General features: G+C 40.1%; 1 protein-coding gene across 3 annotated transcripts in view; it reads left to right on the forward strand.

Moving 5' to 3' along the window:
- Nucleotides 1–1,387: 1,387 nt before the first annotated feature.
- The window catches only part of SEC22A (SEC22 homolog A, vesicle trafficking protein), an 85,072-nt gene continuing 59,484 nt past the window's right edge, over nucleotides 1,388–26,975 (forward strand). Inside the window, exons 1-3 of one of the 3 annotated variants that reach the window (XM_070370216.1) lie at nucleotides 1,405–1,444; nucleotides 3,438–3,532; nucleotides 19,094–19,294. In XM_070370216.1, the coding sequence (XP_070226317.1) occupies nucleotides 3,528–3,532; nucleotides 19,094–19,294 (206 nt within the window). In that variant the 5' untranslated portion in view covers nucleotides 1,405–1,444; nucleotides 3,438–3,527. Of the gene's footprint in view, nucleotides 1,445–2,745; nucleotides 2,887–3,437; nucleotides 3,533–19,093; nucleotides 19,295–26,975 lie in introns of those variants that run through there. The other 2 variants (XM_005893410.2, XM_070370224.1) reach the window with 2 other exon arrangements.

Consider the following 26,975-nt stretch of genomic DNA (forward strand, 5'->3'; position numbering starts at 1 on the left):
ATAATTAGTCCAGACATTGCTTCTGGACTTCAGACTTACATCTCCAAATCTGTTTGACATCTCCATATACAAGCATGTCCAACTAAATATGTCCAAGACCATTTGCTCCTCCTTCTAGGTTCCCTGAGTCAGTAAATGGGTTCTTAATTCATCTAGTAAGTCATCCTTAATGCTCCATTTTTCTTTATCATCCTAGGCAAACCAATTCTTTATTACATCCTTTGGATTCCACCTCTAATTTATAAATAAGTATTTCAAAATTATCCAAATCTTTCTGTCTCTAGTGTCATTACCCTAGTTCAAGCCACCGTCATCTCTGGCCTTAATTAATGTAACTGCCTCCAAACTGGACTTCCAGTAAGCCCTTCTCTCCTCTTTCAAACTATTCCCCACAAACAACCTAAGTGAGAGTTTATTAATAAATACATAAATCTGACCCTACTTAACACTCTGTTAGCTGCCCATTGACCTTAAGATACATTCCAAAATACAGTCTAAAATTTATAATGTGGCCAGGAAGAGCCTACATAGTCTGGCCTCTGATTCATTTCAACTCGTTTGCTCCTACACCTCAACCCCACTGACTTCCTTTCAGTGACATGTTCCTAGAACACATCAAATTCTTTCATGCCGCAACAATCTCAAACATAATATTCCCTATGCCTGCAACATTCTTAAAGCCTCTTTCATGTGCCTGGAGCTTCAAAGGCACTTCTTCAAAGAATTCTTCCCCCATAGTCCTGATTAATCTATCGTTGCACTCACTAATTTTCCTTCATAGTACTGATCACAATTTATAATTACGTAATGTTTATGCTTTAACATCTCTTGCTCCTATCACACATTATATCCACCGAAAGTTATATTCACTCCTATAACCCAATGCCTAACACTGTGCTTGGCACATAGTATGCAGTCAGTAAGTACTTGTTTAATAATGCATGACCGATGCAAAAGCTGGGATGGACTGCAGGAACAGCATCTGGCATTTCTTTGTCAAGGTTGGATGCCTTCCCGGGCGTGGTAATAATGGGACAGGTCCTTTTCTTGTTCACTCAGAGGGGGACTTTCATGTTCCTTCGATAAGTGTTTCCTGCAGGGTCGCTAAGAAACAAACTACGTGCAGGTACAGGCGGCAGACGGGAGATCAGCCTAATTTGCCAGGGACAGTATAATCAGTCAATCCAGGACTTGCCACTCTCTTGGCGTAGAAGCGTGAAAAGCTGTCAATCTCCCCTGGAGCGGGGCCGGGGGTCGGGGGGACGGGGGTAAGTGTGTCCTTCCCCCAGAACCTGATTGGCCTGAGCAAGGAACGGGGGCGGGGCTTGATCCCGCTGGGTGCCAGCCACGTTGCACGCGGGGCTGCCCCGCGGAGAGGCCACTCCCCGGCCCCACAGTGCACTGCGAAGCGCGTCACTCGGAGCGGCGGGTCTCGGCTCGACAGGTACAACCTGGCCCCTCCCAGTCCTCCTTCCTCCCTTCTTGGGGTCGCCCGAACTCTGATCTGCCGCTCCCCTCTCTCTCCTGGTCTCCTGCCACGGTCCTGACTCTCGCCGTTGGGACTACAGACCTACCTACCCCGGGCGGGAACTAAGTTCGTGGCGTGGGAGCGGGAGTCGTCGGAGTCGTGGAGATTTGGAGGGGTGGGATTGCTGGGACTTCCTTCCCTTCAACTTAAGGGATCACTGGGGCCGCGCGAACGGCGGTTGCCCTTCGGCTGACCTGCCGGGATATCGGGCAGCTTGGGCAGGGGGCCGAGGAGGGAGGGACAGTCGCTCTGAGCTGCCAGCGGTTAAGCGGCATTCCCTGGCGCCCAGGTGTCAGAAACACGGTGGCCCTCCTAGGCTGTTTAGATGGCCCAGAGAGCTTGACATGGCACTTCCTATTTTCTTTTAGGCAGGGTTATTTAGCTTTTTTGTGAGGTAATTCAACCTCAGTGCTAATTCAACCATTGAACCCAGAGATTTGCCCGCGTTGGCTCACAGAAACCTAAGGTCCTGTTAATGGCACTTAGGAAACGATGTGGCATAAGGGAGACCTAAGCAATTGGCTCGACAGGTAGATGAGGGTTCCGGAATAGGAGGCCGAGCCCCAGCTGCCTTTAATCTCTCTGACAGTGAAAACAGCAGCTTTGGCCCGCCCCCCACCCCGCCCCACCCCTTTTAGTTTTCCTGGATCATCTACCTGGGGCAGTGGGAGAGCTTGAGAATCAGTTCCTTCTAAGCTTTGCTTCAGCCAAGGCAAAGCCTAGGGGTGAAGTGTCAGCCACCAGGAGGGAGATGATGGGATCCCAGCTAACAGGTGGAAAAGCCACTTCTTAAAACTCTCTGAGTCCCTGTGCAGGTTACTGCATTTGTTCAGGTGCTAAGATAATGGTTTCCCTGGTGGCTCAGATGGTAACGAATCTGCCTGCAACGTGGGAGACTTGGGTTTGGTCCCTGGGTCAGGAAGATCCCCTGGAGAAGGGAATGGCAACCCACTCCAGTATTCTTGCCTGGAGAATTCCATAGGCAGAGGAGCCTGGCAGGCTGCAGTCCATGGAGTTGCAAAGTCAGACAGGACTGAGCGACCAAGCACACAACACAACCCTAACTTAAGGGGCATCTAGGCATCCTGTATTGAGAACCATAATTAGTTTACTGCTTGTGTGTCTGTGTGTGTGTGTGTGTATAAAGTGATTATAAAGTGTTAGTCGTGTCTAACTCTTTGTGATCCCACAGATTGTAGCCCACCAGGCTCTTCTCTCCATAGGATTCTCCAGGCAAGAATACTGGAGTGGGTTGCCAATTCCTCCTTCAGGGGATCTTCCCCACCCAAGGATCAAACTTGGGTCTCCTGTATTGCAGACAGATTATTTACCATCTGAGCCACTAGGAAAGCCCGTGTGTACGTAATTGATTCTTAAAAATCTTTAGTTTATTTTATACTGGGTGTATTAATGGAGCCTGCAGTTCAGTTCAGCCGCTTAGTTGTGTCCAACTCTTTGCAACTCCATGGACTGCAGCACACCAGGCTTCCCTGTCCATCACCAACTCCCAGAGCTTGATCAAACTCATGTCCATTGAGTCAGTGATGCCATCCAACCATCTCATCCTCTGTTGTCCCTTTCTCCTCCTGCCTACAATCTTTCCCAGCATCAGGCTCTTTTCCAATGAGTCTAGGTCTTAACAAACAGGTACTTTTGACCTTCCTGTCCATGTAGTCGAGTTGCTGCTGCTGCTAAGTCGCTTCAGTTGTGTCCAACCCTGTGCGACCCCATAGACTGCAACCCACCAGGCTCCCCCGTCCCCGGGATTCTCCAGGCAAGAACACTGGAGTGGGTTGCCATTTCCTTCTCCAATGTAGTTGAGTAAGAAGCTTAAATATGTTGAGAGGCAACATTTCAGAGTGTGGTTAGAATTATGCTTGAGTTTAATTCTGTCACTTGCTTGTTTCAGGATTGAATAGATTACTTTTCTGGGCTTGAATTTCCTCAGAGATAAAATGGAACGGATAATAACTACCTCACAGGTTATTGGAAGGCTTAAATGAGGTAATGTGTATAAAGTGGTAAATAGAGGACAGTCAGTAATAATAACAAGCACTTAATATTACACTTTCAGTCTGCAAGGTCCTTGACATGTTCTTATGTGGTAGATACTATTAGTATCTTTAAACAGTCCTATGAGATGGGTGCTGTTGGTAGTCAAAATTGATAGATGAGGATATTGAGCATAAAAAGACAAAGTTTGCCCAAGTTTACACAATTACTAAATGGTAGAGCCAGTTTTTGAATCCAGGCAATTTGGTTCCATAGTACACCCTGTTAACTATAATACTATACTATATAGTATATAAGCGGTTTTAAAAAATTGTTATTTCAGAATGAGTAGCTAATTCCAGTATCACTGGCTCCTTGCCCCTTGTTGATTATAGGAGGAGCACAGTGATGTAGAGATATACAAGAGACTTAGGTTTAAATACTGCCATGCATTAGCAGTGTGACGCTGAGGAAGGTTTCCTCATCTGTAAAATGGAGGTTATACCTCCCTCACTCTTTGTTAACTGTGAGGTGTTACACAAATTACTGATGCAATTGAGTATGTATTGAAGGCCTTCTTCCTAGATGTGTGTATAATCTATGCATACTATGCGTGTATGATCTATGCATACTATGCAGTACAAGTACCTATAATAAAAATACCAAAGGCTGTTGATAAGGTGGGGGGCACAGGTAAAGTTGCAGAATAAACTCTGGTTGTTTTTGGTACCCTTTCCACCTCTTTTCAGGCTCTATCTCCCAAGTGCCTTCCTGCTAACCTATGGCTGCATGAAGTCCTTCTCATTTCACTCAATCTTCCCCCAACTCAGTGCATCACAATTAGTATAGCTTTCTCCAAAGCTACAGCCCAGTTCCCAGATCTCAGCTAGTACTTTTTAAAAAATTTATTTATTTTAATTGGAGGGTAATTACTTTACAATATTGTAGTGGTTTTTTCCAGACATCAACATGAATCAGCCACGGGCGCACATGTATTCCCCATCCTGAACCCCCTTCCCACCTCCCTCCCCATCCCATCCCCCAGGGTCATCCCAGTGCACCAGCCCTGAGCACCCTGTCTCATGCATTGAACCTGGACCGGTGATCAGCTTCACATATGATAATATACACATTTCAGCGCTACCCTCTCAAATCATCCCACCCTCGCCTTCTCCCACAGAGTCCAAAAGACTGCTCTTTACATCTGTGTCTCTTTTGCTGTCTCGCATATAGGGTTGTCGTTACCACCTTTCTAAATTCCATATATATACAGTAGTATACTGTATTGGTGTTTTTCTATCTGGCTTACTTCACTCTGTATGATAGGCTCCAGTTTCATCCATCTCATTAGAATGGATTCAAATGTATTCTTTTTAATGGCTGAGTAATATTCCATTGTGTATATGTACCACAGCTTTCTTATCTATTTGTCTGACGATGGACATCTAGATTGCTTCCATGTCCTGGCTATTGTAAACAGTGCTGTGATGAACAGTAGGGTACACGTGTCTCTTTCAATTCTGGTTTCCTTGGTGTGTATGCCCAGCAGTGGGATTGCTGGGTCGTATGGCAGTTCTATTTCCAGTTTTTTAAGGAATCTCCACACTGTTCTCCATAGTGACTGTACTAGTTTGCATTCCCACCAACAGTGTAAGAGGGTTCCCTTTTCTCCACACCCTCTCCAGCATTTATTGCTTGTAGACTTTTGGATCGCAGCCATTCTGACTGGCATGAGATGATACCTCATAGTGGATTTGATTTGCATTTCTCTGATAATGAGTGATATTGAGCATCTTTTCATGTATTTGTTAGCCATCTGTATGTCTTCTTTGGAGAAATGTCTGTTTAGTTCTTTGGCCCATTTTTTGATTGGGTCGTTTATTTTTCTGGAATTGAGCTGCAGGAACTGCTTGTATATTTTTGAGATTAATTCTTTGTCAGTTGTTTCATTTGCTATTATTTTCTCCCATTCTTAAGGCTGTCTTTTCACCTTGTTAATAGTTTCCTTCATTGTGCAAAAGCTTTTAAGTTTAATTAGGTCACATTTGTCTATTTTTGCTTTTATTTCCATTACTCTGGGAGGTGGGTCATAAAGGATCTGCTGTGATTTATGTCAGAGAGTGTTTTGCCCATGTCTTCCTCTTCAGTTCAGTTCAGTTCAGTCACTCAGTCGTGTCTGACTCTGCAACGCTATGTACCGCAGCACGCCATGCCTCGCTATCCATCACCAACTCCCGGAGTCTACCCAAACCCATGTCCATTGAGCCGATGATGCCATCCAACCATCTCATCCTCTGTCATCCCCTTCTCCTTCTGCCCTCAATCTTTCCCAGAATCAGGTTCTTTTCAAATGAGTCAGCTCTTCACATCAGGTGGCCAAGGTATTGGAATTTCAGCTTCAACATCAGTCCTTCCAATGAACACCCAGGACTGATCTCCTTTAGGATGGACTGGTTGGATCTCCTTGCAGTCCAAGGGACTCTCAAGAGTCTTCTCCAACACCACAGTTCAAAAGCATCAATTCTTCGGTGCTCAGCTTTCTTTATAGTCCAACTCTCACATCCATACATGACTACTGGAGAAACCATAGCCTTGACTAGACGGACCTTTGTTGGCAAAGTAATATCTCTGCTTTTTAATATGCTATCTAGGTTGGTCACAACTTTCCTTCCAAGGAGCAAGCGTCTTTTAATTTCATGGCTGCATTCACCATCTGCAGTGATTTTGGAGCCCCCCAAAATAAAGTCAGCCACTGTTTCCACTATTTCCCCAGCTATTTGCCATGAAGTGATGGGACTGGCTGCCATGGTCTTAGTTTTCTGAATGTTGAGCTTTAAACCAACTTTTTCACTCTTCTCAAGAGGGTCTTTAGTTCTTCTTCACTTTCTGCCATAAGGGTGGTGTCATCTGCATATCTGAGATTATTGATATTTCTCCTGGCAATCTGGATTCCAGCTTGTGCTCAGCACCACTTGTTAAAGAGATTGTCTTTTCTCCATTGTATATTCTTGTATGTTTTCATCTAAAAGTTTTATAGTTTCTGGTCTTACATTTAGCTCTTTAATCCATTTTGAGTTTATTTTTGTGTTTGGCATTAGAAAGTGTTCTAGTTTCATTCTTTTACAAGTGGTTGACCAGTTTTCCCAGCACTACTTGTTAAAGAGATTGTCTTTTCTCTAGTGTATATTCTTGCCTCCTTTGTCAAAGATGAGGTGTCCATAGGTGCATGGATTTATCTCTGGGCTTTCTATTTTGTTCCATTTATCTATATTTCTGTCTTTGTGCCAGTACCATACTGTCTTGATGACTGTGGCTTTGTAGTAGAGCCTGAAGTCTACTTCCGCTGGAGGTTGATTCCTCCAGTTCCATTCTTCTTTCTCAAGATTGCTTTGGCTATTTGAGGGTTTTTGTATTTCCATACAAATTGTGAAATTATTTGTTCTAGCTCCGTGAAAAATACCGTTGGTAGCTTGATAGGTATTGCATTGCATCTATAGATTCCTTTGGGTAGTATACTCATTTTCACTATATTGATTCTTCTGATCCATGAACATGGTATATTTCTCCATCTATTTGTGTCACCTTTGATTTCTTTCATCAGTGTTTATAGTTTTCTATGCATAGGTCTTTTGTTTCTTTAGGTAGATTTATTCCTAAGTATTTTATTCTTTTCGTTACAATGGTGAATGGAATTGTTTCCTTAATTCCTCTTTCTGTTTTCTCATTGTTAGTGTATAGGAATGCAAGGGATTTCTCTGTGTTAATTTTATATCTTGAAACTTTACTGTAGTCATTGATTAGCTCTAGTAATTTTCTGATGGAGTCTTTAGGTTTTCTATGTAGAGGATCATGTCATCTGCAAACAGTGAGAGTTTTACTTCTTCTTTTCCAATCTGGATTCCTTTTATTTCTTTTTCTTCTCTGATTGTTGTGGCTAAAACTTCCAAAACTGTGGTGAGAGTGGGCACCCTTGTCTTGTTCCTGACTTTAGGGGAAATGCTTTCAATTTTTCACCATTGAGGATAATGTTTGCTGTGGGTTTATCATATATGGCTTTTATTATCTTGAGGTATGTTCCTTCTATTCCTGCTTTCTGGAGAGTTTTTATCATAAATGGATGTTGAATTTTGTCAAAGGCTTTCTCTGCATCTATTGAGATAATCATATGGTTTTTATCTTTCAATTTGTTAATGTGGTGTATTACGTTGATTGATTTGTGGATTTTAAAGAATCCTTGCATCCCTGGGATAAACCCCACTTGGTCATGATGTATGATCTTTTTAATATGTTGTTAGATTCTGTTTGCTAGAATTTTGTTAAGGATTTTTGCATCTATGTTCATCAGTGATATTGGCCTGTAGTTTCCTTTTTTTGTGGCATTCTTTGTCTGGTTTTGGTATTAGGGTGATGGTGGCCTCATAGAATGAGTTTGGAAGTTTACCTTCCTCTGCAATTTTCTGGAAGAGTTTGAATAGGGTAGGTGTTAGCACTTCTTTAAATTTTTGTTAGAATTCAGCTGTGAAGCTGTCTGGTCCTGGGCTTTTGTTTGCTTGAAGATTTATGATTACACTTTTGATTTCCGTGCTTGAGATGGACCTGTTTAAAATTTTCTATTTCTTCCTGGTTCAGTTTTGGAAAGTTATACTTTTCTAAGAATTTTTCCATTTCTTCCAAGTTGTCCATTTTATTAGTATATAGTTGCTGATAATAGTCTCTTATGATCCTTTGTATTTCTGTGTTGTCTGTTGTGATTTCTCTATTTTCATTTCTAATTTTATTGATTTGATTCTTCTCCCTTTTTTTCTTGATGAGTCTGGCTAATGGTTTGTCTATTTCATTTATCCTCTCAAATAACCAGCTTTTAGCTTTGTTGATTTTTGCTATGGTCGCCTTTGTTTCTTTTTCATTTATTTCTGCCCTAATTTTTATGATTTCTTTCCTTTTACTAACTCAGATCAGATCGGATCAGATCAGTCGCTCAGTCATGTCCGACTCTTTGCAACCCCATGAATCGCAGCACGCCAGGCCTCCCTGTCCATCACCAACTCCTGGAGTTCACTCAGACTCACGTCCATCAAGTCAATGATGCCATCCAGCCATCTCATCCTCTGCCGTCCCCTTCTCCTCTTGCCCCCAATCCCTCCCAGCATCAGAGTCTTTTCCAATGAGTCAACTCTTCGCATGAGGTGGCCAAAGTACTGGAGTTTCAGCTTTAGCATCATTCCTTCCAAAGAAATCCCAGGGCTGATCTCCTTCAGAATGGACTGGTTGGATCTCCTTGCAGTCCAAGGGACTCTCAAGAGTCTTCTCCAACACCACAGTTCACAAGCATCAATTCTACAGCGCTCAGCCTTCTTCACAGTCCAACTCTCACATCCATACATGACCACAGGAAAAACCATAGCCTTGACTAGACGAACCTTTGTTGGCAAAGTAATGTCTCTGCTTTTGAATATGCTATCTAGGTTGGTCATAACTTTCCTCCCAAGGAGTAAGTGTCTTTTAATTTCATGGCTGCAGTCACCATCTGCAGTGATTTTGGAGCCCAGAAAACTAAAGTCTGACACTGTTTCCACTGTTTCCCCATCTATTTCCCATGAAGTGATGAGACCGGATGCCATGATCTTTGTTTTCTGAATGTTGAGCTTTAAGCCAACTTTTTCACTCTCCACTTTCACCTTCATCAAGAGGCTTTTTAGTTCCTCTTCACTTTCTGCCATAAGGGTGGTGTCATCTGCATATCTGAGGTTATTGATATTTCTCCCGGCAATCTTGATTCCAGCTTGTGTTTCTTCCAGTCCAGCGTTTCTCAGGATGTACTCTGCATATAGGTTAAATAAACAGGGTGACAATATACAGTCTTGACGTACTCCTTTTCCTATTTGGAACTAATCTGTTGTTCCATGTCCAGTTCTAATTGTTGCTTCCTGACCTGCATACAGATTTCTCAAGAGGCAGATTTCCTCCTTTTCTAGTTGCTTTAGGTGTTCAGCTCCGCTCAGTCATGTCTGACTGTTTGTGACCCCATGAATCGCAGCACACCAGGCCTCCCTGTCCATCACCAACTCCTGGAGTTCACTCAAATTCATGTCCATCAAGTCAGTGATGCCATCCAACCATCTCATCCTCTGTCATCCCCTTCTCCTCCTGCCCTCAATCTTTCCCAGCATCAGGGCCTTTTCAAATGAGTCAGCTGTTCGCATCAGATGGCCAAAGTATTGGAGTTTCAGCTTGAACATCAGTCCTTCCAATGAACACCCAAGACTGATCTCCTTTAGGATGGACTGGTTGGATCTCCTTGCAGTCCAAGGGACTCTCAAGAGTCTTCTCCAACACCACAGTTGAAAAACATAAGTTCTTTGGTGCTCAGCTTTCTTTATAGTCCAGCTCTCACATCCATATATGACTACCAGATAGAGTTAGGTTATTTATTTGACTTTTCTCTTATTTCTTGTGGTAGGCTTATATTGCTGTGAACCTTCCCCTTGGCACTGCTTTTACTGAGTTCCATAGGTTTTGGGTTGTTGTGTTTTCATTTTCATCGTTTCTATGCATATTTTGATTTCTTCTGTGATTTGTTGTTTTTTCAGAAGCGTGTTGTTTAGCCTCCATATGTTGTATTTTTAATAGTTTTTTTCCTGTAGTTGACATCTAATCTTACTGCATTGTGATCAGAAAAGATGCTTGGAATGATTTCCATTTTTTTTAATTTACCAAGGCTAGATTTATGGCCCAGGATGTGGTCTGTCCTGGAGAAGGTTTCATGTGCACTTGAGAAAAAGGTGAAATTCGTTGATTTGGGGTGAAATGTCCTATAGATATCAATTAGGTCTAACTGGCCTATTATATCATTTAAAGTTTGTGTTTCCTTGCTAATTTTCTGTTTAGTTGATCTATCCATAGGTGTGAGTGGGGTATTAAAGTCTCCCACTATTATTGTGTTGTTGTTAATTTCCCCTTTCATACTTGTTAGCATTTTCCTTACATAGTGCAGTGCTCCTATGTTGGGTGCATATATATTTATAATTGTTATATCTTCTTCTTGGATTGACCCTTTGATTATTATGTAGTGTCCTTTGTCTCTTTTCACAGCCTTTATTTCAAAGTCTATTTTATCTGAGTATTGCTACTCCTACTTTGAGTATTGCTACTCCTACTTTCTTTTGGTCTTGATTTGTGTGAAATATCTTTTTCCAGTCCTTCACTTTCAGTCTGTATGTGTCCCTTGTTTTGAGGTGGGTCTCTTGTATACAGCATATATAGGGGTCTTGTTTTTGTATCCATTCAGCCAGTCTTTGTCTTTTGGTTGGGGGATTCAACCCATTTACATTTAAGGTGATTCTTGATAAGTATGATCCCATTGCTATTTACTTTGTTGTTTGGGGTTTGAGTTTATAAACTTTTTCTGTGTTTCCTGTCTAGATAAGATCCTTTAGCATTTGTTGAAGAGCTTGTTTGGTGGTGCTGAATTCTCTCAGCTTTTGGTTGTCTGTAAAACTTTTGATTTTTCCTTCATATTTGAATGAGGTCCTTGCTGGGTACAGTAATCTGGGTTGTAGGTTATTTTCTTTCATCACTTTAAGTATGTCCTGCCATTCGCTTCTGGCCTGAAGAGTTTCTATTGAAAGATCAGCTGTTATCCTTATGGGAATCCCTTTGTGTGTTATTTGTTGTTTTTCCCTTGCCACTTTTAATATTTGTTCATTGTGTTTGATTTTCATTAATTTGATTAATATGTGTCTTGGGGTGTTTCACCTTGGGTTTATCCTGTTTGGGACTCTCTCGGTTTCTTGGACTTGGGTGGCTATTTCCTTCCCCATTTTAGGGAAGTTTTCAACTATTATCTCCTCAACTACTTTCTCATGGCCTTTCTTTTTGTCTTCTTCTTCTGGGATTCCTATAATTCAAATGTTGGGGCATTTGACATTGTCCCAGAGGTCTCTGAAGTTGTCCTCATTTTTTAAAATTCTTTTTTCCTCTCTGCTTCATTTATTTCTACCATTCTATCTTCCACCTCACTTATCCTATCTTCTGCCTCAGTTATTCTACTGTTGGTTCTCTCCAGAGTGTTTTTGATCTCAGTTATTGCATTATTCATTATTGATTGACTCTTTTTTATTTCTTCTAGGTCCTTGTTAAACATTTCTTGCATCATCTGAATCCTTGTCTCCAGGCTATTTATCTGTAACTCCATTTTGTTTTCACGATTTGGATCATTTTTACTATCATTATTCTGAATTCTTTTTCAGGTAGACTCCCTATTTCCTCCTCTTTTGTTTGGTTTGGTGGGCATTTATCATGTTCCTTTACCTGCTGAATAGTTCTCTGCCTTTTCGTCTTGTTTAGATTGCTGTGTTTGGGGTGGCCTTTCTGTATGCTGGAAGTTTGTGGTTCCTCCCTGTGGGTGGGGTTGGACGAGTGGCTTGTCAAGGTTTCCTGATTAGGAAAGCTTGGGTCGGTGTTCTGGTGGGTGGAGCTGGATTTCTTCTCTCTGGAGTGCAATAAAGTGTCCAGTAGTGAGTTTTGAGGTGTCTATGGGTTTGGTGTGACTTTGGGCAGCCTGTATATTAATGCTCAGGGCTATGTTCCTGCATTGCTGGAGAATTAGCATGGTATGTCTTGCTCTGAAGCTTGTTGGCTCTTGGGTGGAGCTTGGTTTCAGTGTAGGCATGGAGGCTTTTGGATGAGCTCTTGTCGATTAATGTTCCCTGGAGTCAGGAGTTTTCTGGTGTTCTCAAGTTTTGCATTCAAGCCTTCTGCCTCTGGTTTTTCAGTCTTATTCTTACAGTAGCCTCAAGACTTCTCCATCCATACCACACTGATGGTAAAACATCTAGGTTAATGGAGAAAAGATTCTCCACAGTGAGGGACACCCAGAGAGGTTTGCAGAATTACATGGAGAAGAGAAGAGGGAGGAGGGAGCTAGAGGTGACCAGGAGGAGAAGAGGGGAAATCAAAAGGGGAGAGAGCAAGCTAGCCAGTAATCAGTTCCCTATGTGCTCTCCACAGCCTGGAACACCCAGAGAGGTTCACACAGTTACATAGAGAAGAGAAGAGGGAGGAAGGAGATAGAGGTGACCAGGAGAAGAGGGGGAGTCAAAAGGAGAGAGACAGATCTTCAGCTAGTACTTTTAATAAAACAGTATGTACCAAATTAGTGTTTCCCAAACTTTGGTAAGTTAAGATAGGTAAGATAATTCGAATGATAAGCAGATAAACATAAAAGAAATTCTGTAAAAATTTTCCCACATATGTTTGATGAGACAAAAGTTCTTTATATATTTTAATTTAAATTAGGAGGAAAACCTAACACCTCAAAACTGATTTCATAGATGCTATTGCTAAGCATAGGGCAAAAAGTAAATCAATTGAAAGACCTGTATTAGGTAAAAAATAGTACAGGTGGGATGCAGATATGGTAATATGACTTCTGAAAATGGTACTTGGATGACAGAAGTTTGGGAAATAACAGACTAAAAGTATGAGTGATTAATCTATTATGAAATTTTTTTTTTCCTTAAAAGTGGCATTTTGAAAGCATCTTGCTGGAAAGTAGATATAAAATATACTTACGTGTTGGGTTTTGTTTATTACTTTTGAGAGATTGCCTTCCTGGAACCTTGGACCCACAGTCATTACCCTACAACATTCTAAAGAAGAGAGGCCAGTGTCTTGTTGTTTTGGGTCTAAAAGGCTGCTTGCTAACCACTGCTGTAGGAGTTTGGTATTGTGGAAATGTTTCCTCTAGCAGTTGCTATTGGGCAAAGAATATATAAGCCAGCACTCAGATTTCCTATCAGTTTTCTGATGCGGTGTAAAGGCATATGATACTTGTTTTTTTCCTGTTAAAGGTGAGGGAGAATGGACCAGTGTCCTAAAAATGTATCTATAACCCCAATTAAAATACTGCTCTTGAATCTTCCCATGCAAGTGTCTTAACCTCTCCCTTTTCTCAGTTCCCACTAGCTTTTCCATGTTTTCTCCAGTCACTACTTTGCTAGACTTTAAGGGTATCCTAACCCAAGCTTGGCCTTAGTGTGAACAGATTCCTTTTTCTACTGCTACAGTCCAGATTAAGATTGGAGTGTGTGTATGTTTAAGGAACTGTATTAAGAATTCAAGGTAAAAAGAAAAAAGGTGGGGTGTATTTATTGAGGTAATAAAGGAAAGATTGCTAATCCAAAGAGTTGGACGTGACTGAACTGAACTGAAGGTGACTAAAGTCTCTACAAATTAGTCAGGCCTCGTATTGTTCACTGACAGTCATCCCAATTTCTTTTGTTAGTTTGCTGGTTTGAATGCTAGGTTAAATGACTCTGAAGTTCAGTTCAGTTCAGTTCAGTTGCTCAGTCGTGTCTGACTCTTTGTGACCCCATGAATCGCAGCACGCCAGGCCTCCCTGTCCATCACCATCTCCCAGAGTTCACTCAAACTCAACGTCCATCGAGTCGGTGATGCCATCCAGCCATCTCATCCTCTGTCGTCCCCTTTTCCTCCTGCCCTCAATCCCTCCCAGCATCAGACTCTTTTCCAATGAGTCAACTCTTCACATAAGGTGGCCAAAGTACGGGAGTTTCAGCTTTAGCATCATTCCTTCCAAAGAACACCCAGGGATGATCTCCTTTAGAATGGACTGGTTGGATCTCCTTGCAGTCCAAGGGACTCTCAAGAGTCTTCTCCAACACCACAGTTCAAAAGCATCAATTCTTCGATGCTCAGCTTTCTTCACAGTCCAACTCTCACATCCTTACATATCCACTGGAAAAACCATAGCCTTGACTAGACAGACCTTTGTTGGCAAAGTAATGTCTCTGCTTTTCAATATGCTATCTAGGTTGGTCATAACTTTTCTTCCAAGGAGTAAGCATCTTTTAATTTCATGGCTGCAGTCACCATCTGCAGTGATTTTGGAGCCCAGAAAACTAAAGTCTGACACTGTTTCCACTGTTTCCCCATCTATTTCCCATGAAGTGATGGGACCGGATGCCATGATCTTCGTTTTCTGAATGTTGAGCTTTAAGCCAACTTTTTCACTCTCCTCTTTCACTTTCATCAAGAGGCTTTTGAGTTCCTCTTCACTTTCTGCCATAAGGGTGGTGTCATCTGCATATCTGAGGTTATTGATATTTCTCCTGGCAATTTTGATTCCAGCTTGTGCTTCTTCCAGCCCAGCGTTTCTCATGATGTACTCTGCATAGAAGTTAAATAAGCAGGCTGACAATATTGACAAATACTTCAAGCAGTCTTGACGTACTCCTTTTCCTATTTGGAACCAGTCTGTTGTTTCATGTCCAGTTCTAACTGTTGCTTCCTGATCTGCATATAGTTTTCTCAAGAGGCAGCTCAGGTTGTCTGGTATTGCCATCTCTTGAAGAATTTAAGGAAGAGGTTTAATTTTTTCTCCTCAGAGAAATCTTATCAGTAGATCTATTGAAGTAGTTCTCTGAAAACCTTTCAAGAATTTAGAAAGGGAATGTCACTGCTGTTGTGCTTTTGGTTACAAGCCTAAAACTGTATATTAGGAATATCTGAAAGGCAAGTTTGTGTAACTGTAGTTTTCTAGTTAGTAAGGCAGTTGGCAATATAGCTTTTGTTATGTTTGCTCTTTCCATCTGAATTTCTTTAATTCTGGACTGCTGCTTCTCCATGGTAGGAACTATCTATTTCTAATGTCTAACATAGCCCCTGGCATAAATAATAAATGTTTGTTAAATGAATGGAACTTAACTAGGTTGGTATTCTTTTAGGAAGTATGAATCATACATTTTTGTCTTTTAAGTCATAAAAAAGAAAAGAGTAGCTTTGAAGATTATGTGAAAGTTGGCACTGTATGCTGCTGCTGCTAAGTCGCTTCAGTCATGTCCGACTCTGTGCGACCCCAGAGACGGCAGCCCACCAGGCTCCCCCATCCCTGGGATTCTCCAGGCAAGAACACTGGAATGGGTTGCCATTTCCTTCTCCAATGCATGAAAGTGAAAAGTGAAAGTGAAGTCGCTCAGTAGTGTCCGACTCTCAGCGACCCCATGGACTGCAGCCCATCAGGCTCCTCTGTCCATGGGATTTTCCAGGCAAGAGTACTGGAGTGGGGTGCTATTGCCTTCTCCTGGCACTGTATAGTAAAGCTTATTCCTAATATTTCTGTTGAGAATCTAGAAAGAGCAAACATAAAGAATGCAGTTTCTTTTAAACAGTACTAAGAATATGGATGTTTGGAAACTGTAAGTCACAATCCTGCCCTCATGTTAACTCCTAGAGTGGTCCTTGCGTTTCAGTATACTTGTGGAAAGATGAAATTTTCTGTTTAAATCATAAATTGTAAGGGTATAAAGTAAGCCATTTTCCTAATTTCTTACACTTAGGCTAAATGTTACAATTGTGGTTTAATAAATGTAACAACTTTAAAAAGAGATTGATAGTATAGACATTATCCCTTGATCCCAGCTTTCTTTTGCTACTGCCTTCAGAAGGAAAAAGGAGCTGGTTGAATAGGAAGACAAAAAATGATTTGGATATGTCATGTTGGAACTTTTGTTTGAAGATTCCATTATGGTAAAGACTAATTTAATTCCTGCTGGTTTTTTTTTTTTTTTTTTCAAATAAATGGAAAAGAAAAATATTAAAGGATAATGACATATTAATACCTAGCTTTTCCTCTCATTCCCTCATGAATAGAGGTAAAGGGGGAAGTAAATTTAATGTATTAACTTTATTATTTGGGTTAAGTTTTGTTATCAATTATCATCATGATTGGGCACTCAGATTTCGACTTGACATAGCGACAAAAATTAGGGGCCCCTGGTTTCCAAACTTGGTACCAATTGATTTTCTTTGTCATTGTTTGATATATTACTAACTCAGTTTTTCATTTTTGGAGCGAGATAATATTGAACTAAGTTGATTAGGTAAGGATTAATTTAGTCTCTGAGATATATTATCTTGAAAAAAGCCTATGACATTGTTACCAAATTTTTCAATTTTACTGCTGCTAGTGAAGGAGACGTATTTAGTGGCATTATGCTCTATGACCTGGCAAGAAAGAGTTATCACTTAATTTTAGACTGCTAACAGACTGGTTCCAAATAGGAAAAGGAGTATGTCAAGGCTGTATATTGTCAGCCTGCTTATTTAACTTCTATGCAGAGTACATCATGAGAAACGCTGGGCTGGAAGCACAAGCTGGAAACAAAATTGCCAGGAGAAATATCAATAACCTCAGATATGCAGATGACACCACCCTTATGGCAGAAAGTGAAGAGGAACTCAAAAGCCTCTTGATGAAAGTGAAAGAGGAGAGTGAAAAAGTTGGCTTAAAGCTCAACATTCAGAAAACGAAGATCATGGCATCCGGTCCCATCACTTCATGGGAAATAGATGGGGAAACAGTGGAAACAGTGTCAGACTTTAGTTTTCTGGGCTCCAAAATCACTGCAGATGGTGACTGCAGCCATGAAATTAAAAGATGCTTACTCCTTGGAAGGAAAGTTATGACCAACCTAGATAGCATATTGAAAAGCAGAGACATTAATTTGGCAACAAAGGTCTGTCTAGTCAAGGCTATGGTTTTTCCAGTGGATATGTAAGGATGTGAGAGTTGGACTGTGAAGAAAGCTGAGCATCGAAGAATTGATGCTTTTGAACTGTGGTGTTGGAGAAGACTCTTGAGAGTCCCTTGGACTGCAAGGAGATCCAACCAGTCCATTCTAAAGGAGATCATCCCTGGGTGTTCTTTGGAAGGAATGATGCTAAAGCTGAAACTTCCGTACTTTGGCCACCTCATGTGAAGAGTTGACTCATTGGAAAAGAGTCTGATGCTAGGAGGGATTGGCAGGAGGAGAAGGGGACGACAGAGGATGAGATAGTTGAATGGCATCACCGACTCGATGAACGTGAGTTTGAGTGAACTCTGGGAGTTGGTGATGGACAGGGAGGCCTATGTGCTGCAGATCATGGGGTTGCAAAGAGTCAGACACGACTGAGCGACTGAACTGAACATGTTGTAATTCAATTTTTTTCAAAGTATGGTCCTTAGATAAGCATAGTAATTACTTGGGAAATTTGCTTAAAATAGAAAATGCTCAAGCTGCACTCCAGTGGATTAGAATTTTTTGAGGGGAGGACCCAGAAATCTGCATTTCTAATAAAAATTCAAGTGGTTTTGATACAGGCTAAAATTTGAGAACCACTGTGTATGTGTGTATTTTATCAAAGTTTGACTGTTTACCTGATTTCTTCCAGACTTGTATAAACCTATGGTCTTTTATTTATTTTTGTAAAGCATGATTAGAATATAATAAAACAGGTCATTATGATTTAGTCAGTTCAGTTGCTCAGTTGTGTCCGACTCTTTGTGACCCCATGGACTGCAGCACACCAGGCCTCCCTGTCCATCACCAACTCCCGGAGTTTACTCAGACTCATGTCCATTGAGTTGGTGATGCCATCCAACCATCTCATCCTCTGTCGTCCCCTTCTCCCGCCGTCCATCTTTCCCAGCATCAGGGTCTTTTCAAGTGAGTCAGTTCTTCGAATCAGATCGCGAAAATATTGGAGTTTCAGCTTCAGCATCAGTCCTTCCAATGAACACCCAGGACTGATCTCCTTTAGGATGGACTGGTTGGATCTCCTTGCAGTCCAAGGGACTCTCAAGAGTCTTCTCCAACACCACAGTTCAAAAGCATCAATTCTTCAGTGCTCAGCTTTCTTTATAGTCCACTCTCACATCCATACATCACTCTCACATCCATACATTGTGATTTGCTTTCTGGTAAAAAGATTGAGAACAGCATTGATTAGTATTCCTTTAGCTTTAAGACTTATTTTTATAAAACATTTATCTGATTATAAAAATAATATATTCCCATTGTGGAATATTGCGGAGACTTAGGAAATTATAAAGTAACTGTTACCCATAATACTGTTTCTTGGAAATGAGCATTCTGATTTTGTCATGTTTCCTTCCATTATCTGTTTTGCCATTTATCCCTCCCTTCTTCCTTTTCTTTGTCTTTATGGAAAACAACATATACAGTTTTGATCCTGCTTTTTTAATACCTAACATATAAACATTTTACCATATCATTAAACTGTTCTTAACAAACATAACTTTTAGTTGCATTATATTCCATTATGGGGTGTACTAGTAATTTGTTTAACCATCCCCCTGTTGTTGAATGTCTAGGTTGTTTTCAGTTCTTTCTATGAGAAAAATGTCTTTCTGTTAAAATTTTTTTCTAAATCTGATTATTTTCTTTAGGATAAGGAGAGAGAGAGAGAGAGAGAGAGAGAGATGTATATTTATTGTGGTCAAAGGGCATGTCTTTCTAAACTCTTGTTGAGCATCACCAAATTGTTTTCACAATGCTGTTTATTCCAATATTTATTTCCATGTATACTTACAGAAATTCCAGAAGGAAGCAAGTGATTTTTTTTTAACAACTAATTTGTGAAAGAAAGTATGATATGTCATTGCTTTAATTAGTATGTCTTTGATTATTAGTGAGTTGCATATTTTTGCACTGTTTATCAGCCTTGAGCTTAATTTCTTACCTAACCCAAATTGTTAATTTGTTTCAGATCTTCTCTGCTGGTGGAAATGTCTATGATTTTATCTGCCTCAGTCATTCGTGTCAGAGATGGACTGCCACTTTCTGCTTCTACTGACTATGAACAAGGCACAGGCATGCAGGAGTGCAGAAAGTATTTTAAAATGCTCTCAAGAAAACTGGCTCAGCTTCCTGATAGATGTATACTGAAAACTGGACGTTATAACATTAAGTAAGACTTTAGCTTGCTCCCTTAGAATCATTTGCTTAGTGGTTGTCATTTTAATGAAATTTTAGTTGTTGAAATAGAAATTAAGTGTTTGATTAGTTTAGGAAAACTTTTCAAGTCAAAAATGATGTGATTCTGAACTTATACTAAATAATATTTATTATGTCATTACCATTTTTGTAGTTTCTCTGTGTTTATGTCTGGCTTTAGTAAATTTTATATTTTTACAGATTGCAGATATTCTGTCTTGTAAACTGATCATTAGGTATTTATTGGTGTTCTTACATGTCCAGGAAAACTTTCATGGGAAATATAAAAAAATCATACCCAATAGCAGCCCTCAAAGAACTTACAAGATTTATATCCTAGTGATAGGAGATAGTGCTCATCATTATTATTTATTGACGTAGTGCCCAATAAATAATGAGCAGAGGGATAGTGACTTTTTGGTGGTCAAGGGCCTCTCTGAGAGGGTGACATTTGAACAGAGATCTAGAAGACAAGAAAGACGACAGTCTTATGAATGCTGGGGATGAAGATCAAAGTGTGGTAGGTGCATTAACCTGGCCTGGAATAGTGAATGGTGATTTAGGGATAGTTACGGGAAATGTGAGATAATTAGTATGGGGCCATATCCTAGATTTCCCTGAAAGTTCAGGTCTAGGGATGTCACTTTGATGATGTAATAAGTTTAGGAAACTTATTGCAAGTTTGAGGAAAATGGCTTTATAAAAAACAATGCTGAGACAGTGAAATATAGGGTGAAATGGAAAGTCTGAGCAGAGGAGAGAAGTCAACTTGTAATTAGGGCCTGAACTAGTAACATAAAAGTGCAAATGAAAAAGAAAATGCCAACCAGAAAGATACTTCAGAAGAAGAAATGGTTAAGCCTGATAAGATAGAATATCAGAGAGGAAGAGAAGAAAGGGACGAAGTTGACTTGGAATAGGACAAAATGAGATCTTTGAAAAGGGTTGCTTATGTGGTGAGGAAGAAGAGGGAGACAGTAAAGCTCCATTTTGATCATTTTACTTGAGGTTATAACAAGGCATTCAGTTGAAGTGGTAGAGAGATTTTTTTTTGTTATTTACATAGAAACTGAAACTGTGAGGGTAGACATGCCCACTGAGTTTCAGAGAGGCCCAGAAGAGAACCTTAAAGAAGGTCCATATTTGCTTGGGTTAACTGGGATAATAAGCATTGTCTTTACTTGGTCTTTCTTAGAGTTTTAGCTAGAAAATGTGGTGGTCATGGTGGTTAAAATATATCTAAAATGATATCTTAGTCTACTTCTATATTTTGAAGAAAAAGCCTGAAACCTTACAATATTTCATAGGCTCTTTTAGTGCCCTGGGTTTATCATCCTGAGTTCCAGTTGTTGTATACTGCCAAGACAGATTGGTTTGAATATGTATTAATTCTGGCAGATATCCTGGACTCTAAAGAAACCAAAGGCTTGTTTGCAAATGTTTTTTGTTCCTCTACCTTGTTGGCTTAAAAGGAGAGTAGAATGTGGTGAAATTTTAGCATTCTTCCAGTGCTCAATGCTGTTTAATTGTTGTGAATTCTAGATTTTGTATTATTTATTTGCACCCATGTTATTCCACAAAGGATGTGAGGCAATTAAAAAAAATTCAAGAGTACAGGTAAAAGAATCATATGAAAGAAAAAATAAAGATAGAGTAATAAACTGAAGTAATGTATCCTTCTAGAGATGCAAGCTACATAGTCCATTAATTTTTTTAGAAAAAGGCTACAAACATTGTTCTGAACTTCTTTGAGGCCAAAACAAAGGGGGATAATGGGTCATTTATGGGATTCACAGGTTCCATTGCGTAAAAACATTGCTTCTCATGTTATTGAAACCTGATGTACATAAAGAGAGACAGAATTTGGGTAGTATTCTTCCAGCAGCCATACCATGAGCTTTCTATGATTTTTCTTATAATATTCCTTAGTGTAAGCAAATAGCTTGATGCAAAAAGCAATTTATTAGCGAGTTTAGGAGTCAGGTGAATCAGCAGAGGTCTAATCAGCCTGATCTAAGAATATAATTTAGAAATGTCTAAAGGAATAAATATGTTACATGGCCCCCAGAACCACATATAGAAAAACCTCTTTGTGTATTTTTATAGCCAAGTTTTAAGAAAGGTTTTAATAACAGAGAATTTTTAGTTCTAGTTCCTAACAGCCTGGATTTCATATATTTTCTTTCACTGATTAGAAGTCTTGTTAGTTGGTTTCTAGTTCATTGAGGTTTTTATACAGTATGACAACAAATTTAGCCTGAAATACATAAAATTGGAAATTGCTGTGTTACCCGACATATTTAAAATTCTCACATGACACCTCTTTTTCTAACCTCCATGAGTTTGCCAGGTAAAACCCAAAGATCTATAGTAGTAGTTGCAGCACAACGTGAAACTGGCAACACTCTGCAGTTTCTTAGCCGTATTTCTAAATACTTCTCTTTCTTTCAAAGCTCCGCCTATAGCCTGTGTCTTTTGAGTCACCTGCCTCATTACTACCGTTTGATTTCTCTAGTAACCTCACTCCCTTCACAGATTGCCTGTAGAACTTGTTGACTGACCTTTTCAGCATTTTTTTTATTAATATTTTTTAGAATTTCTATATCCACTCTCTAAAACTAGGTTGTAACTCACTGAGATAATTGACCTGCCCTGGCTTGTATTATTTTTGATTCCTCACCTTTAAGCATTGTGGTTTTTAGATTTGTACAGAAATTGAAGTGCTCTTTGCAGAATACCCCTGAGAAGCCAAACTAAGTGTCAAATAATGTGCTAAATCAGATGGTACCTCACCTTAGATTCTAGTTGAATAGGTAGAGGAAGTTCAAAGTTTTAAGGAAGAAAAGTAGGTGAGTAACATTTAAAATGAGAAAATTATTTTAATTTTCTCCCCCTATGTATTGGATAAAAGATAAATTTCAACAGATTGTAGTACCTGAATAATGCAGTTCAGCTAATGGTGCACGTTCTGTGGAGCCTGGCTTGTGGTGACACAGTGCCATGCATATATCATAGTAGCTGCTACATAAGGGGTGGTTGTGCAGTATGGCAGCAGTCAGAGTGCAGTGGAGTTAAGTCTTCATTTTCTTTTAATTCTTCAACTTGACTGATCAGGGTGGGGTGGGGAGTGTATAACCCAGTTTTGTGATTTCTTTTCCCATTGCATAGTGATAGTATAATTCTCTGTATAAAATTTTAAGGAATTCATCTGTTTTATTAATTGAAGGATACCTTCCTTAAATTATAGTGTTTAATAGATAAACTTATATTACTACTTAGGGAACAACAGTGACTCACACAATAATTATTAACCATATGGAAATTAAGTTGTATTTTATGAAATCTCGAAACTTTGAAATTGGCTTTAGATGTTTAAAAAGTATAGTTGTACATTTTGAAATCTCTTTAAACATTGAGACACTGATCTCATGAAAAGACAAACCTTTGGAAAGTCAGTCATACTCTGAGGTGAGTTTAGTGCAAGAAGTGAAATTCCTTAGTTCTTTCATAGCAAATTCATTTGAAGTCTGATATTGGCTGTGAACTTCATAGGTTCTCTCCTTACCTGTGGAGTCACTTTCTTCATATTTGTCCCCAAACTGCTGCTACCAACCAGGAATGCTGTCTTAGACTTATCTACCTTTTTGTTTTTATTTCCGGGATTCCTTTCATACTTTGGTTGTACTTTCTGATTATAGGAGTAACAACTTCATCAATGAACCAGTTAGTAAGTACCTGCAGTTGCCAGGCGCGTTAGTTACAGTAGCTCCCCTACACGTGAATGAGTTGCATTCTGAGAGCATGTTTGTAAGTCCAGTAAAGTTAGCCTAGGTACCCAGCTAACACAATCAGCTATATACCACTGCTTTTATGCTTGCTTCTGGACATCCTCAGCTTGAAGTAAAGATACTATAATACTGTACTCTAAACTACACAGAAGCCGACCCACTTGTAGAGGATGCATGCACGTGACATTGTGTGCCAGACGTGTGAACTAACTTACGTGATTAGACATGCAAACACGTTTGCATCTTTGAAAGTTTGCAACTTGAAGGTTTGTATGTAGGGCACTTACTGTGCTTTTCATTAAATTTTGCAGCTACTCTGTGAATGGCTATTAAATAGAACTTTGCCCATTGTCAAGGGCAAAAACACAACTCACACTTGCTTAAGCAAAAAAGGGTATTCTGAAGGATAGGCCAGATTCCTAGTTGGGTGGAGCCAGGGACTTAGATGTTACCAGGAATTCTTCTCTCATTTCTTCAGTCTTTTCTTTTGCAGATAGATGTTCTGCACATATTGGAAAACACTGTATGGTGGCTTCAGGCTTACTTCATTACAGCTGGGCAACCCTGCCCCCTCCATGTTTCAAGAAAAGGACCTCAATTGGCCTTGTTGTGTCATGGCCCATTTCTGGACTAACTTTGTGCTTGGAGGTACTCTTAGTTGTCCTGACCTGGTACATACCCATCTAGTTGGTGGGGAGCTTTATCAAAGCCATATGGAATAGGTAGTGGGGCTGGAGGTAGTTCCCCAAAGGAAAGAGGTGAAGGGATGCTGGGCAGATAGCTGTTATAGTACTACCACTCCTATTGTACAGATGAGGGGACTGAGACTTAGGGGTGTAAAGAAACTTATTCAAAGACACAGAGCTAATAAATCGTATATCTGACGTACAGTCTGTAGGGTGGTTCAGAGGGTAAAGCGTCTGCCTGCAATGCGGGAGACCCAGGTTTGATCCCTGGGTCAAGAAGATCCCCTGGAGAAGGAAATGGCAACCCACTCCAGTACTCTTGCCTGGAAAATCCCATGTACGGAGAAGCCTGGTAGGCTACAGTCCATGGAGTCACAAAGAGTTGGACACTACTGAGCGACTTCACTGTCTTTCTTTTTCTTTTTTTTATTCACGTTAATCTCTGGTAAAAGAGGGAGTTACCTCTCTTTACCCTTAGCCTCTTTGCTGACAAAGTGCCTTCCTAATTCTTTTCATTTTATGAAATTAACTAGGGAAGAGTGTTAAGTGAAACTATCCCTCCTCCCTCTTTTTGGTTGAAAAACAATGAGGAATAGAGTATATATGAAGTCTAAAATTGATGAGAAAACACTGGAGACGAGGTGTTTGGTGGGGGCGGGGGATGTACCAGGGTAATGCAACCCACCAGTAGTTACCAGGCCACTTGGGGGAAGAAGATAACCTGTGTTTTGTCTCATTACTAGCATCGTATTACTTTTCTATTGTTTATTATGGTAAGATCCACAGCTTTTCAGCTCCATGTATGTTAAATAGGCTCTTATGAACTGATCTAGAAATCTAGTTATTCTTACAATGCAGTTTTTGTAGGTGTAGTAAACCTCTGAAATACAGCTAACAGGCAAATAAGAGGCTGTCAATGGTTGGTTATCTAAAAGAAGTTAGGATCTTTATTCCCTGGAATGTGAAGGTGTAAAGGAATAGGGTTAATGGGAACAGGTAAATCAGGAGATAGATTAACTTTGCAGAAAAAGAAAATGAAGGCTGTCAAAGGCAAAGTTTGTATCCAGGGTTCTGATGGTGTAATCATCTTCAGTCACTTAAAATCATCTGATTCTCCTTTTCTTTTTGTTTAGTTGCTAAGTCGTGTCCAACTCTTCTGTGACCCCATAGACTTGCAAGATGACCCCCTGGATCAGCAAGATCCAAGAAGGGAATAGCAACCCACTCCAGTATTTTTGCATGGGGAATTCCATGGATAGAGGAGCTTAGCAATTTACAGTCCATAGGATCACAAAGAGTCAGACACGACTGAGTGTCTAATGCTTTCACTTACTTTCTCCAGGGGATCTTCCTGACCCAGAGATTGAACCTGTCTCCTGCACTGTCAGGTGGATTCTTTACCACTGAGCCACCAGGAAAGCCCACTTCTTCTTTAGCTTACTGTTATAAGTTGCTATCACCTGACATATTACATATTAATACATATTTTCTTATATAATGAGGTTTAAGTTAGTAATGAAAATGGGTCTTTTATTTATGGGATAATGTATTTATGATTTAGCTCTTCACCATTGGAGGATAATTAAAGGTTGGCTACGTAAGAGAGGAATAAATGATAAAATATGAAATTCCTGATAGAATGTGGAGCATGGCAGACGCTCATTGTTACTTAGTTCTCTTTCTGGTTCTTGTCATTGTACTGTCACTGTACGGTCCCTCTGGTGGTAAAGTCTTGTTTTCACTTTGTTTCTTACCATATATATTTGGTGATAACAAATTCATAAGGTATACTCAATTTCATAACATCAAACCATTTTTTATGTTTAAAACTTTAAAATCATTAGTTTAGGAAATGGAATGCAGTTTGAAGTTTTTTTTCTTAGGAGTAGATTAGAGATTTCATGTCCAACTGGAGAACTTTTCTTCACCCAGGAAAGCTGTTTACTTGGTAAACATGGCTACAAAGGATGAGCAGATTTTCTATGTGCAGTGGTACAATTGCAGAATGAAAATTATCAGTTCAGTTCAGTTCTGTCGCTCAGTCCTGTATGACTCTTTGCGACCCTATGGCCGCAGCACGCCAGGCTTTCCTGTTCCTCACCAGCTCCTGGAGCTTTCTCAAACTCATGTCCATCAAGTTGGTGATGCCATCCAACCATCTCATCCTCTGTCTTCCCCTTCTCCTCCTACCTTCAATCTTTCCCAGTGTCAGGGTCTTTTCCAGTGAGTCAGTTCTTCGTATCAGATAGCCAAATTATTGGAGTTTCAGCCTCAGCATCAGTCCTTCCAATGAATATTCAGGACTGATTTCCTTTAGGATGGACTGGTTGGATCTCCTTGCAGTCCAAGGGACTCTTGAGAGTCTTCTCCAACACCATAGTTCAAAAGCATCAATTCTTTGGCACTCAGCTTTCTTTATGGTCCAACTCTCACATCCATACGTGACTACTCAAAAAGCCATAGCTTTGACTAAACAAACCTTTGTTGGCAAAGTAATGTCTCTTCTTTTTAGTATGCTGTCTAGGTTGGTCATAGCTTTTCTTCCAAGGAGCAAGCGTCTTTTAATTTCATGGCTGCAGTCACCATCTGCAGTGATTTTGGAGCCCCTCAAAATAAAGTCTGTCACTGTTTGCACTGTTTCCCCATCTATTGACCATGAAGTAATTGGACCAGATGCTATGATCTTAGTTTTTTAAATGTTGAGTTTTAAGCCAACTTTTTCACTTTCCTCTTTCACTTTGATCAAGAGGCTCTTTAGTTCTTCTTTGCTTTCTGCCATTAGGGTAGTGTCATCTGCGTATTGAGGTTATTGATATTTCTCCTGGCAATCTTGATTCCAGCTTGTGCTTCATCCAGCCTGGTATTTCGCATGATGTACTCTGCATGTAAGTTAAATAAGCAGGATGACAAAATACAGCCTTGATGTACTCCTTTCCCGATTTGGAACCAGTCTGTTGTTCCATGTCCTGTTCTAACTGTTGCTTCCTGATCTGCATACAGATTTCTCAAGAGACAGGTCAGGTGGTCTGGTATTCCCATCTCTTTAAGAATTTTCCACAGTTTCTTGTGATCCACACAGTCAAAGGCTTTAGTGTAGTCAATAAAGCAGAAGTAGATATTTTTCTGGAATTCTGTTGCTTTTTCTATGATCCAACAGATGTTGGCAATTTGATCCTTTGCC

Source organism: Bos mutus, chromosome 1, assembly GCF_027580195.1.
Source record: "Bos mutus isolate GX-2022 chromosome 1, NWIPB_WYAK_1.1, whole genome shotgun sequence".
NCBI lineage: Eukaryota > Metazoa > Chordata > Mammalia > Artiodactyla > Bovidae > Bos > Bos mutus.